This window comes from Cebus imitator, unplaced genomic scaffold (assembly GCF_001604975.1).
Source record: "Cebus imitator isolate Cc_AM_T3 unplaced genomic scaffold, Cebus_imitator-1.0 Scaffold283, whole genome shotgun sequence".
In the NCBI taxonomy this organism is placed as follows: Eukaryota; Metazoa; Chordata; class Mammalia; order Primates; family Cebidae; genus Cebus; species Cebus imitator.
The window spans coordinates 1937670-1952838 of record NW_016107598.1 but is presented as its reverse complement, the minus strand read 5'-3'; the positions used below and the strand labels follow the sequence as shown (position 1 = coordinate 1952838).

At 38.4% G+C, this 15169-nt stretch overlaps 1 protein-coding gene across 2 annotated transcripts in view; it reads left to right on the top strand.

Moving 5' to 3' along the window:
• Nucleotides 1-15169, top strand: part of MOB1B (MOB kinase activator 1B) — a 78425-nt gene that overhangs the window by 52686 nt on the left and 10570 nt on the right. For both annotated transcript variants that reach the window (XM_017501635.2, XM_017501636.2), the window contains exons 2-3: nucleotides 1277-1443; nucleotides 10660-10753. In XM_017501635.2, the coding sequence (XP_017357124.1) occupies nucleotides 1277-1443; nucleotides 10660-10753 (261 nt within the window). The remainder of the gene's footprint in view (nucleotides 1-1276; nucleotides 1444-10659; nucleotides 10754-15169) is intronic.

Genomic DNA, 15169 nt, shown 5'->3' with positions numbered 1-15169 from the left:
GACTGGGGTTTTGCTCTGTTGCCCAAGTTGGAGTGCTGTGTCTATTCATAGGTGTGATCATGGTGCCCTACAACCTTAAGGGATCCTCCCACCTCAGCCCCTTGAGTAGCTAGAACCAGAGGTGTGCCCAGCTTTCTTAAAAACTATTAAAACTGGCCTGGTGCGAGTTTTACATCACACCTGTAATGCCAGCACTTCAGGAGGCCAAGGTGGATGGATCACAAGGTCAGGAGATAGAGACCATCATGGCCAACATGGTGAAACCCTGTTGCTACTAAAAAAACAAAAAATAAATAGCTGAGCATGGTGACACATTCCTGTAGTCCCAGCTACTCAGGAGGCTGAGGCAGGAGAATTGCTTGAAAACAAAAGACGTAGAAATACGTGTAGCTTGCTTGCTTGCTTGCTTGCTTTTTCTTTCTCTTTCTCTCCCTCCCTCCCTCTCTCTCTCTTTCTCTCTCTCTTTCTTTCTCTTTCTCTCTCTCTCCCTCCTCTCTCTCTCTCTTTCTTTTCTTTCTCTTTCTTTCTTTCTTTCTTTTCTTTCTCTTTCTTTCTTTCTTTTCTTTGAGACAGAGTCTCTGTCGCCCAGGCTACAGTACAGTGGCACAACCTTGGCTCACTGCAACCTCTGCCTCCTGGGTTCAAGTGATTCCCCTGCCTCAGTCTCCTGTGTAGCTGGGATTACAGGCATCCGCCACCACACCTGGCTCATGTTTTTGCAGTTTTAGTAGAGACAGCATTTCGCCATGTTGGCCAGGCTGGTCTCAAACTCCTGACCTCAGGTGATCCTCCTACCTGTGCCTCCCAAAATGCTGGGATTACAAGCGTGAGCCACCGTGCCCAGCCGAACATGTAGCTTTTTTTTTCTTGCTGTAGGATATTTATGTTTTATTGATATCAAATTGTATCTTTACATTTCTTTTAAGAAGGAAACAAATTTATTAGAATGAGAAACTTATAATGGGGTGAAATGAATAAAATAACTAAAACTTATCATGGAAGTACTTTTTTGTTTTTTAGATTACAATCTATAATCCTGATCATTAATTTGTTGAGACGAGGTGTTGGTTACAGCTTAAAATTCTTTTCTTTTTGTGAGTTAACTAGAGACAGTAGAGAAGTTTGTAGGAGTTTTGGATGGAGAGCACAGTAGTTATAACAATTATATTGCTGGGATTTAAGCCAATACAGTTTAGGTCTAATGCTTGGTGAATGACTCTGTTGAAGGTCATGCCTTAAATATTAAAGTGCCTTTTTTTTTCTTTTCTATTCATAGTGGTAGTCGCTCTTCTAAAACTTTTAAACCAAAGAAGAACATTCCGGAGGGTTCTCACCAGTATGAGCTCTTAAAACATGCAGAAGCCACACTTGGCAGTGGCAATCTCCGGATGGCTGTCATGCTTCCTGAGGGGGAAGATCTAAATGAATGGGTTGCAGTTAACAGTAAGTAGCCTTTCTATTTCTCAGTAGACTATGAATTAGGGTAATAGCCTTGTTGTTGGTGAGTGTTGGCGCTATCCATTCTAGGATTTAGTTAGCAAGCTAATATCATAAAAGAGTGATATCTCAATCTAACTTTAACCTTCATGTTACTTTATTTGCTTTATTATTATTTTTTGAGACGTGGTCTCAGTCACACAGGCTGGTAGGCTGGAGTACAGTGGTACAGTTACGGCTTACTGCAGCCTTGACCTCCCTGGCTAGGGCAGTCCTCTCACCTCAGCCTCCAGCGTAGCTGGGACTACAGGCATACATCACCATGCCTGGCTCATTTAAAAACATTTTTTAGTAGAGATGGGGGTCTCAGTATGTTGTGCAGGATGGTCTTGAATTCCTGACCTCAAGTGATCCTTTTGCCTCAGCCTTCCACAGTGCTAGGATTACAGGCATAAGTCACCATACCCAGTCCTTGTTATTGTATTTCTGAATATGGAGTTTTGTTAAATCTTGTTTCCTATTTTAATACAAAGCATAGATTTATTATTTTCATTACAACAATGATGATAATTTTTGTCAAACACTAATTGTATAGACATGCCACTCTCCTTTCTTTTTTTTTTTTTTTTTTTTGAGATGGAGTTTCGCTCTTGTTACCCAGGCTGGAGTGCAATGGCGCGATCTCGGCTCACCGCAACCTCCGCCTCCTGGGTTCAGGCAATTCTCCTGCCTCAGCCTCCTGAGTAGCTGGGACTACAGACACGCGCCACCATGCCCAGCTAATTTTTTGTAGTTTTTTAGTAGAGACGGGGTTTCACCATGTTGACCAGGATGGTCTCGATCTCTTGACCTCGTGATCCACCCGCCTCGGCCTCCCAAAGTGCTGGGATTACAGGCTTGAGCCACCGCGCCCGGCCCGCCACTCTCCTTTTTATGTGATTTTATTTTATCTTTATACACTTATGATGTAGGTATGATTATTATTTCATTTAATAGATTAAGCTGAGACAATTAGTAACTTGCTTAGGTTGTACAGCTATTAAATGGCAAAGCCTGGGCTCAAATATACAGCTATAGAATTTCAGAGTCTATTGAGTTAACAACCACTGTGCTAAATTGTCTTTCTCAGTGGTATACTCAGTAATTTGTCTAATTGTGCTTATTTATCTTTTATTTTGATTTATTTATTTAGTTTTTAGATGGAGTTTTACTTTGTTGCCCCTGCTGGAGTGCAGTGGCATGATTTTGGCTCACTACAACCCCTGTTTCTTGGGTTCAAGCGATTCTTCTGCCTCAGCCTCCTGAGTAGCTGGGATCACAGGCACGTACCACCACACCCAGCTAATTTTTGTATTTTTGGTAGAGATGGGGTTTCACCATGTTGGTCAGACTGGCTTCGAACTCCTGACCTTGTGATCCTCCTGCCTCAGCCCCCCAAAGTGCTGGGATTACAGGTATGAGCCACTGTACCCTGCCAATTGTGCTTTTTTTTTTTTTCAAAAGACATCAAGTAGTAATCTTATGAAGTTAGTAAAATATGTTTATGAGATGTTCTTAACTCCTACAGAGACTAACATAGGAATAGTAAATATATTCTTGGGAATTAAGCCAGAGAAAGTTGAGGAATAAAAGGTTCAGGGTGTTTCAGCATTAGTAAAAATAATAATAATAATAATAAGAGAATTTTATAATTGAAGGAAATTTATTTGAATTTAGTAAAAATAAAATGAAAGCTAATTGAAAGCATACACAAAATGTCTAGGCTTTAAGAAAAAAGCAAAACAGTATTTTTCTTATATTTAATGGCCTCTTATTATAATTTGAACTATGTCACGGGATGTATAAATTGAGCTGCCCCCCTCTAATACCTTTTAGGAACCAGAGGATTTTATTATGATATCTTAAAACTTACTGTGACAGCATTTACACAAGAGCCATATTATTATTATGTGATTATCTGCCTGAACCAAGAGAGGCTAGTTATTTGAAATAAAGTGATTTGTTTGCTTTATTGATGAGGCCAGTCATATTTCTAAGATAGTTCTGTGTCATCTCCAAGATTTATATCAGAATAAATTTCCAATATGTGTATATTCTTTTTGTACTTGTTTGTGCCTTTTTGTAAAATTTATTTGAGAGTTAATTTACTAATGTTTAAAATGTAAGCATGGCTGTATACAGCTTCTATAATTTTGTCTTCTCAGTTGCCACAACTGAGTGTCTGTACCTCCCTTATCTGCTAGGGATACATTCCAAGATGACCAGTGGATTCCTAAAACCAGTGATAGTACTGAACCTTATATACACTGTGTTTTTTTCTATATACTACATACCTATGATAAACCTTAATTTATAAATTAAGTACAGTAAGAGATTAACAACTATTAATAAAATAGAACAATTATAATTATACTGTAGTAAAAGTTATGTGAATATAATCGCTACCTTTCAAAATAATCATTATGGTTTACTCACCCTTCTTGTGATGTTTCACTCTGACAACCAAGATGGCTACTGTAAGTGATTAATGGGTAGGTATACATCATGGATATGGTAGACTGAGGGTTGATTCACATCCCAGGTAGACGGAGTGAGATGGTGTGAAATTTCGTCACATTACTCAGAATGGCACACAATTTAAAATTTATATATTGTTTATTTCTGAAATTTTCCATTTGATATTTTTAGATCATGGTTGATCACAGAAAGCTGAAACCATGGATAGTGAACCCACAGTTAAGGAGGGACTACTTTAGTACTGTAATGCCTAGAACTTTGAGAACCTTTAAAATTTCATAGTAATTCTATAATTTTACTACAGCTGGACAAAGATTGCTTTGGACTGAAGCATTAGAACATCTGCTTAAGACATATTCTGCTTTGAAAAATACAGCATTTAACTGAAGTGTTGGACTGTAACACTGCACCCCAGCCTGGGTGACAGAGCAAGACTCTGTCTCCAACAAAAAAAGAGAAATAAAATTTAAAATTCTGCTCTGGGAAAGACATTGTAAAGAAAATAAAAAATGAAGCCACTGACTAGCAGAAAATCTTTGCAGACCACATACATGTTAAAGGACTTGTATCCAAAATATAAAAAGAGCTCTTAAATTCAACAATAAGGGCTATGCAGGGCAACATAGCAAGACCCTGCCTCTAAGAAAAGAATGAGCTAGCCGGAGATATACATACCTGTAGCCATAGCTAGTTGGGAGGCTGAGGTGAGAGGAATACTGGGAGTTCGAGGCTACAGTGTACCATGATCATACCATTGCACTCTAGCCTGAGCAGCAGAGTGAGACCCTGTCTCTAAAAAAATGAAATAAAATAAATTTAATAAAAACATAAGGAGAGAAAAAGAATCATACGATGAGTAGGATAAATAGCAAATAGTAAGATATTAATAGTAAATTGAAATCCATATGTTAATAATAATTGTATTAAATGTAAAGGTCAAAATGGTCCAACACAAAAGTTGGTTGTCCGGGCATGGCGGCTCATGCTTGTAAACTCTGCACTTTGGGAGGCTACGGTGAGATGATCACTTGAGCCCAGGAGTTTGAGACCATTGTGGACAACATGGCAAATCTCCATCGTTACCAAAAACAGAAAAGTTAGCCAGGCATGGTGGTGCACACCTGTGGTCCAGGCTGCTTGAGAGACTGAAGTGGGAAGATCTCTTGAGTCCAGAAGGTGAATGCTACAGTGAGTTGTGATTGCACCACTGCACTCTAGCCTGGGCGACAGAGCAAGACCCTGTCTTAAACAGAAAACAAAGAACAAAAAACCTCGATTATGTCAAGATGACAACAAAGCAAAACAAATCTGAATGCTGCAAGATATACTATAAATATACAGATATAGAATGGTTGAAATTAAAGTTAAACACTAATCCAAAGAATGTCAGTAGTCATGTTATATCAGATAAAGTAGACATTGAGGCAAAAAGCAATGAAAAAGGACATTTTAAAATGATAAACGTTTCAATTCCCAAATAATATATAAAATTCTGAATGTATATGTTTCTATTAACATCTCAAAAACTTATTAGTATTAATTGACTCAACTAAAAGGAGAAGTAGACAAATCCATTGTCACAATGGGAGATTTTAACATTCCTCTTTCAGTAACAGAAAATGTAGAAGAAAAAATCAATAACGAATTAGAAAAATTTGAACAACATGATTAACAGACTTGACCTAGGAACGCATGACCTAGGCACCTAAGAGTATATATATGTATATATGTACATTTTCAAAAATTGATACCAATACTTTCTCTAACCACAGTGGAATCTAGCTAGAAAGCAGTAACGAACAGAAATCTGTATATGTTTGGAAAAAGTACATCTCAATGGAAATTAGAAAATATTTTAAATTGAAATTTGGTGATGAAAATACTATGTATGGAAACTTGTGGGATATGGCTGAAGCTGTGTTAGAGGAAATGTAGAGCCTTACATACATACATATATTAGAAAAGAAAAAATATTAAAGGTTAATGAACTAAGCATCAATCTCTAGAGGGTGGGAAAACAACAGCAAATTAAATGCAAAGAAAGTTAAAAGAGGTGAGGCCAGTGGTGGCTCATGCTTGTAATCCCAGCACTTTGGGAGGCTGAGATAGGTGGATCACAAGGTCAGGAGTTGAAGACCAGCCTGGCCAACATGGTGAAACCCTGTCTCTACTGAAAATACAAAAATTAGCTGGGCGTGATGGCACACACATGTAGCCGCAGCTACTCGGGTGGCTGAGGCAGGAGAATTGCGTGAACCCAGGAGGTGGAGGTTGCAGTGAGCTGAGATTGCGCTATTGCACTCCAGCCTAGGCAACAAGAGTGAAATTCCGTCTCAAAAAAAAAAATGTTAAAAGAGGTTATCAGTAAAGAGCAGAAATTAATAAAATAAAAAAGAAACATACAATAAAGAGAATCGAGCGGGGTGCAGTGGCTCACTCCAGTAATCCCAGCACTTTGGGAGGCCGAGGTGGGAGAATACTTGAGGTCAGGAGTTCAAGATCAGCCTGGCCAACATGGTGAAACCCCGTCTCTACTAATAATACAGAAATTAGCTGGGTGTGGCGGCAGGTCGCTGTAATCTACATACTTGGGAGGCTGAGGCAGAAGAATTGCTTGAATCTGGGAGGTGGAGGTTGCAGTGACCTGAGATTGCACCACTGCACTCCAGCCTAGGTGACAGAGCAAGACTCCATCTCAAAAAAAAGGTGGTTCTTTGAAAAGTCTAAAAATTTATAATTCCTGGTAAGATTGATCAAGAAAATAAATTTTAATATTTATAAAAAAATATTATTTTTAAAATATTAGTTATTTAAAATAATATTAGAAAGCACAAATAATCAATATCAGGGATAAAAAAGCAAATACACACCAGATCTTACATAGCATTAAAAGTTCTAAGAGAATGTTGTGAACAAGTTATAAATTTATCCTAATGAATTTGAAAGTTTAATTGAAATAGCCAAATTCTTATAAAATTCAGCTTATCAAAGTTAACACTAAAATAAAAAAATTTGAATAGTCTTATAACTTAAAAAAATTATATCTATTTAAAAACCTTGGCACAGTATATTTCCATGAAACATATAAGGAAGAAATAATGCCAGCCTTTGGGTCTTACAGAGAATGGAAAAAATTCAAGTTTTTATGAATTCTGCATGAACATTACAAGAAAGGAAACTAGGTCATCTAACTTTTGAAATTAACCTAGATGTAAAATTCCTAATAAAAATATTTAGTGAATTGAATCTAGTAACATTTTAAGTGTTTATAATACATTATGACCAAGCTGAGTGTATTCCAGGAATGCAAAGGTTAATTTAACATTTGAGGGGGCCTCATGTTGTGACTCATGCCTGTAATCCCAGTGTTTTGGGAGGCTACGGTGGAAGGATTGCTTGAAGCCAGGTGGTTGAGATCAGCCTAGGCAATATACTGAGTCCTACTATTTATAAAAAATTTTAAAAGTTAGCCAGGTATGGTGTTGCTTGCCGATAGTCCTAATTACTCAGGGAGGTCCAGGTGAGAGGATTGCTTGAACTCAGGAGTTTGAGGCTACATTGAGCTCTGATCATAGGACTGCACCCCAAGCCTGGGCAACAAAGTGAGATCTTAACTTTAAAAAAAAAAAAAATTAGAAAAAAAAAAATATAAATTTGTCATTGTGATTCACTGCATTAGCCAATCAAGGAGAAAAATCATATCACAACAAAATGTGCAGAAAACCATTTGATAAAATTCAAAATCAATTCATAATAAAAAGGTTATCAAGTAATAGATAAGAACTTCCTTCTGATAAAGCATATTTATTTGCAGAATAATTATACCATTATAATAGTAAATGTTGAATTTTTTTCTTAATCTAGGAAAGAGTCAAGGATATCCATTACCAGTATTTTACTGGAGTCTTTATTTACTTTTTATGCAGAGTCTCACTCTGTCGCCCAGGCTGGAGTGCAGTGGCAGAATCTGGGCTCATAGCAACTTCTGCCTCCTGAGTTCAAGTAGTTTTCCTGTCTCAGCCTTCCGTGTAGCTGGGACTACAGGCATACCTCTGCCATGCCCGGCTCATTTTTTGTATTTTAGTAGAGACAGGGTTTCACCATGTTATTTAGGCTGGTCTCAAACTCCTGACCTCAGATGATCTGCCTGAATTGGCTTCCCAAAGTGCTGGGACTACAGTCATGAGCCGCCACGTCCGGCCAGTTACTGGAGTCTTAACCAAGTCATTAAGGCAAGAAAAAGAATACAAAATATACTGACTAGAAAGGAAGAAAGAATTATTTTTTTCATTCATAGCCAATAAAAGTAAATATGCTCATTGGTCTGAAAATGCCTTTTTGGAAAAGAAAATGTGTTGAAAATCTAAAAGACTATGATTATTATTACTACACCATGATTATTATTACTAATAGATGAATTTAATGAGGTTGTCAGCTCTAGGGTCAATATAAAATTATGAATATCTCATTACCAGAAAATGGAGTCCAAAAAAAAAAATGAACGAAAGGAAAAAATATATAGCATCAAAAATATTAACCTAGGAACAAATCTAGTGAAACATGGAAACTATTCCTTAATGATTAGTGCTTTTTATCATCCTCTTTTTTTTTTTTAAATTAAATTTTTATTTTTTGAGGTTTTGCCCTGTCATCCAGGTTGGAGTGCAGTGGCACAATCATGGCTCACTGTAACCTTGAACTTCCCTGGCTCAAGCAATCCTCCCACCTTAGCCTCCTAGAGTCTTCTAGAGTGCTGGGATTACATGTGTGACGACCATGCCCAGCTACTTTATTTATTATTTAATTTTTTGTAGTGATGAGGTTTTACTGTGTTGTCCAGGGTGATCTCAAACTCCTGGGCTCAAGTGATCCTCCCAAGGCCTTGGTCTCCCCAAGTGCTGGGATTATAGGCGTGAACCACTATGGAGAGCTTATGTTCTTTTTAAGAAATTTATAAATGCCAAAGGTCATGAATATGTTCTTTTAAACTTAATTGTCTTTTCACATATTTTTTTTTTTTTTAGAGGTACAGTCTACTTGAAATTGCTTTTTGGGTATGACATGAGTTAAAAGTCAAATTTTATTTTATTTTATTTTTTTGAGACAAGGTCTCATTCTTTGGCCCCAGGCTAGATAGAGTACAGTGGTGAGATTGTAGCTCACTATACCCTCGAATTGCTCAAGGATTTCTCCTGTTTCAGCCTTCTGAGGAGTGTGGCTGGGACTGCAGGAGAGCACCACCATACTTGACTAATGTTTAAAATATTTTTTGCAGAGATGGGATCTTGCTGTATTCCTCAGGCTGGTCTTGAACTCCTGGCCTCAAGACATTCTCGCCTCAGCCCCCCAAAGTGCTTAGGATTATAGGCATGAGCCAACTGTCCCTGGCCAGGTTTTATTTTTTTCCCATAGCAATAACCAGTTGACTCAGAAATATTTATGAAAAGACTGTCCTTTGCTTATTCTGCAAGGATGGCTATGTATTAATCAAATGTTTCATCTATGTTTGCATCTTTTTCTGTAATGTAGTAATTGCTCATGTCTCTTTTCTATTCCATTGGTCTACTAAAACCATACTCTTTTATTCATTGTGCTTTATCCGTCTTTTTTTTTTTTTGAGATGGAGTCTTGCTCTTGTTGCCCAGGCTGGAGTGTAATGGCACGATCTTGGCTCACTGCAACCTCCGCCTCCCGGGCTCAAGAGATTCTCCTGCCTCAGCCTCCTGAGTAGTTGGGACTACAGGCACCTGCCACCACTCCCAGCTAATTTTTGTGTTTTTGGTAGAGATGGGTTTCACTGTGTTGGCCAGGCTGCTCTGGAACTCTTGACCTCATGATCCGCCTGCCTCGGCCTCCCAAAGTACTGGGATTACAGGTGTGAGCCACGGCACATGGCCTGTGCTTTATAAATCTTAATACTTAACCTTTGTTTTTGTTTTGAGACATGGTGTCATTCTGTCGCCCAGGCTGGAGTGTAGTAATGTGATCATGGCTCACTGCAGCCTGACTTCCTAGGTTCAAGGAGTCCTCTCACCTCAGCCTGCTGTGCAGCTGGAACCACAGGCACACACCACCATGCCCAGCTAAGTTTACTTTCATTTTTAGGTGGAGACGAGGTCTCAGCGTGTTGCTCAGGCTGATCTTGAACTCCTGTGCTTAAGCGATTCTCCAGCTTTGGCCTGTGAGTGTGTTGGGATTATAGGTGTGACACATTGTGCCCAGCCTGGTTCTTTTTTAAGAATGTGTTGGATATCCTTCCTTGTTGCATTTTCAAATAAATTTTAGCCTTTTTAGGGCCTATGGAATGGCATTCTGCCATCATTTAAATTTGTAGTTCCATGATTACTGACATCTTTTCATAAGATATTTGACCACTTGGAAACTTCTTTTGTGAAGTGACAGTTCAAAACTGTCATGTTTTTCAGCTGTGTTGTCTTTTCTTACTGATCTATATGAGTATTTTATATATTCTAGTTATAAGATTTTTGTTGTTTAGATGTGTTGTAAATAATTTCTTCCTCTCTGTGCTTGCCTTGTTGCTCTCACAAGGTCCTCATATCAATGTATTGAGACTTCTGTATATGCTTTTTACCTGTTCTTTGTTGGGGAAAAAACACTGATAAGCCTATTCTGTTTGAGCACAATTAAAATTTCATTTTAAATTTAGCCATTCTGTTTTACTTAGAACTGATATTTGCTTTACAGCTGTGGATTTCTTCAATCAGATCAACATGCTTTATGGAACCATCACAGACTTCTGTACAGAAGAGAGTTGTCCAGTGATGTCAGCTGGCCCAAAGTAAGACATGGGTGATGATCAGTTCTCATTTTTATATTAGTTTATGGTTCTTGGAGAAGAACAATATTTCTGACCATGTGATTTCTCTACTTAGCATATCTTTTTGAGGTTTGCCAGTGACTATTAATCTAGATTCCTTAGCTTGGGCTTTGTGACCCTCCGTTCTGCCTTTCCTGTGTTTGCTTATGTGTCTTCTCTGGTCTATCCTAACTAGGTTACTGGAAATTCTTTGCTGTCCCCTCCATTACTTACACCTTCTGGAAGCTCACTTATTCTTTTCTTTTCTTGGATATTTTTCTTTTCTCCCATTTCACTCCTGTCATTTTCTGTCAATATTTCAAAAAAACTCACTGATCTTAAAGTTTATTATCAAATGCTTCTCTGTCAGAACCTTCTGATTTCATCAGACTGTTAAACTTTTTTACCTTTATAATAATGTTTCATTGTTATATTTCTTATGCTGTTCATACATACTTTATTTAACTTGTTAGATTTGTTCTTTTAATTCCCTTTTGGCGCAAGGACAGAGCTCGCTACCTTGTTTTAAAGCCCAGAAAACGTGGGTTGAATCAGTACATTTTGGAAACTGGGTTTTATTATTACTACTACTAATAATAGCAATGGCAGTTACCATTTATTTAGTGGTACCTAAATGTAAGGCCTTTCATAGATATCTTTTACATCGTATGTCAGCATTCATCATAAAAATATTGCACTATGCATTACATAGACTCATTTTTAGTCAGATGATCAAAGAGCCCATAACAGAGGTATAATATTGTAGCTCAGGAAAGATATGGAGATACCATATGAGGAGGTCAAAGTTGGCAGTTCTCAGTAAAGAGAAAGGAAGACCACACGAGGAAAGGCACAAAGCTGCGTTTGAACCACTGTCTAGCCCATAGAGATGAGTATAGTTGCAGAGCTATTCAAAATCTAGCGTCTGTCAATTCCCTTCCTCCATTTAGACTTCTTCGTGCAGAAGTATGTTTGTGGTTTTTACCCCTCACGGGGCTGTTTACTTTGGAGAAACGTCTTCTGTGGACTTTGTGTGGGGTTTATAGTTGCAGGTGCGTCTTTTGTTCTCTCCTCATCCTGTTTGAATTTGTATGAATTAAGTTGCACTCCCCAACTCCCCTTTTTGAAAAGTCTAGTCAAGATAGCCCTTTTAAAAAATAATGTGGTTTAGGCTAGGCATGGTAGCTCACACCTGTAATCCCAGCAGTTTGGGAGGCTGAGGCTGGTAGATCGTTGCCTGAGGTCAGGAGGTTGAGAGCAGCCTGGGCAACATGGTGAATCTTGTCTCTACTAAAAATACAAAAAATTAGCTAAGCGTGGTGGTGTGCACCTATAATCCCAGCTACTCAGGAGACTGAGACATGAGAATCACTTGAACCTGGGAGGTGGAGGTTGCAGTGAGCTGGGATTGTGCCACTGCACTCCAGCCTGGGTAACAGAGTGAGACTATCTCAAAAAAAAAATAAAATGTGGTTTAAAGACATAAGTGTCTCCTAGTTTTATCCTCAACGGTAGAGTGTGAATTTCTGTTACTTGTTATTTTGGAAGATTTCTTAGAGGAATGGGGGCATTTAGAAATGAAATAAGTCCCCTTTTAGTATTACTTAATTCTTGTCAGTATTACTGGTATTCACTTTGGTTAAGTTTCACTTGTGAAATAGATGTTTTTAATTTTTCTAGTGTATGGTTAGTTATGCCTTGAAAAGTTAAATAGCACTGCCTTCTAAGAAAGCCAGTTCTCCTGGCCTGAGAGCTCTTTGCCTCTACTGTTGTACGCATGTGTGCGTGCATGATGTTAAATGTGTGTGGTCTCCTCCCTTCCCTGCCTGCCTGCCTCCCTCTCTTTCTCTTCTTTCTTTCTTGTTTTTCTTCTTTTCTCCCTCTTTCTCTTTCTTCTTTCTCTGCATTCCTTTTCTTCTTCCTTCTCTTTTCTTTCCTCTCTCCCTCCCTGTCTCTCTTTTTTGGAGAATCTTGACATTTCCTAGTTATTAGTGCTAACAGCATGTAGTTGTCATGGTTCTTCATCTTTAACAGCAGATGCAGGATGTTAATATTCAACAAATGCTAAGCCCCTTTTAAAGTGGTATTGAATGATGGCTCATAGAACTTTGTTCTCAGTTACTGTTTTTATTTTTTTATTTTTTTGAGACAGTCTCACTCTGTCACCCAAGCTGGTATGCAATGGTGCGATCTTGGCTTACTGTAACCTCTGCATCCTAGGTTCAAGAGATCTTCCCGCCTCAGCCTCTCAAGTAGCTGCGATTAAAGGTGCGCACCACCACGTCCAGCTATTTTTGTATTTTTAGTATAGACGGGGTTTCATCATGTTGGCCAGGTTGGTCTCAAACTTCTGACCTCAAGTGATCTGCCCTCCTCAGCCCCTCAAAGTGCTGGAATTACAAGAGCGAGTCACTGCGCCTGGCCCTCACTTACTGTTTTTTATTATTATTAAAAAAGAAATTGTGAATTGGAGTTTGCAGTTTACAAGTTCATGCTGTGATGACAGAAATAAATTTCAAAGAGAATAGTCTGTCAGAGGTGGAATGAGAAAGACAATGAGGCAACATAGAGCTACAGAATGAAGGAAGTCATCCTAAGTATAAATATGACAAAAGAAAAAGAAGAGATTAGGGAGTAATAGTTTTAAACTCTAAAGGTCTAAGCAACATACAATTATTTTTCAAAAAGCCTTAGGATATTGAAAGTTGATATTTTTTAAAAACACTTCAGGATATTGAAAATGATTCTTTGGTTTACTTTGCCTGTTTTTGATTTTTACATTTAAAAATGAATGTGAAACATCTGAAAATGATTGACAAGATGAAAAACATGATGGTGAGGGAAGGTTAAAAATGTTAAGGTTTCTTTTTTTTTTTTTTTTTTTTTTGAGACGGAGTTTCACTCATGTTACCCAGGCTGGAGTGCAATGGCGCGATCTCGGCTCACTGCAACCTCCGCCTCCTGGGTTCAGGCAATTCTCCTGCCTCAGCCTCCTGAGTAGCTGGATTACAGGCACGCACCACCATGGACAGCTAATTTTTTGTATTTTTAGTAGAGATGGGGTTTCACCATATTGACCAGGATGGTCTTGATTGCTTGACCTCGTGATCCACCCGCCTTGGCCTCCCAAAGTGCTGGGATTACAGGCTTGAGCCACCGCGCCCGGCCTAAAAATGTTAAGGTTTCTTAACATAAGGTAGTAAACATGGTTGTGTCCCTGTCTCTTAAGAATAATTATGGGCCGGGGATGGTGGCTCTTACCTGTAATCTCGGCATTTTGGGAGGCCAAGGTGGGAGGATTGCTTGAACCCAGGAGTTCAAGGGTGCAGTGAGCTATGCTTGTGCCACTATACTTAAGCCTAAGCTACACAGCAAGACCCTGTCTTAAAAAAAGAAAAAAGGCAAAATGATGTCTAGAATGTCACAATTCATGGTCTCTGTCTTCTAAGAGTAGCAAACAAGGAGATAAGATAGGCTTAAATTACACTAAAAACGTTAATGTTATATTAGAAAGAATCTTTTGACTGTGAAAGTGATTAAACAGTTAAAACAGGATATGAAGAGGTGTTGGAAAGTATCTCCTTGTAGACCTTCAAAATGGGACTTGATAGTCATCCCTATTGTCCCACTTTGGCAGAAAAATTTTCTACAGAATGTTTAATTCAGGTGTATCTTGTTTAATATTATTGTTCAGGTGTAAGTAGTTCTGATTAAATAGAAAGGCACCCTCGTTTATCCTATCTGAAGATAATTTTTATTGTTTAAAATACCCTGTAATATTTTTCTGTTATATATTGCCATCTCTTTTCCCAGTCTCACTGACCTATTATTTAGCCCAAACTCTGGGCACAGGGTTAGAAAAACACAATTGAATCAAAGGGAGAAGTTAAGCAGCAAAAGTAACCTTTTGGAAACTAAAATACTAAATCCTAGGTCAGCTTAGAGACTTTCCCACTTTGGAGTTTCACCTGTATGCATGCATCTTTCTTATCTCAAAATTCAGTGTGTGTGTATGTGTGTGTAACTCTTTTAGGGTTCTTTTATTTATTTATTTTTGAGATGCAGTCTCGCTCTGTTGCTCAGGCTGGAGTGCAGTTGCACCATTTTGGCTCACTGCAAGCTCTCCCTCCCGGGTTCAAGCAATTCTCTGCCTCAGCCTCCTGAGTAGCTGGGATTACAGGCACAAACAACCATGCCCATCTAATTTTTGTATAGTAGAGGTGGGGTTTCACCATGTTGGCCAGGCTGGTCTTGAGCTCTTAACCTCAAGTGATCTACCTACCTCAGTTTCCTGAAGTGCTAGAATTACAAGCATGAGCCACCATGCTCAGCCTCTTTTAGGGTTCTTATCATACAGTTTTTACGTCTTCACTTTTGAGTCTGTCTTTTCTACTAGTC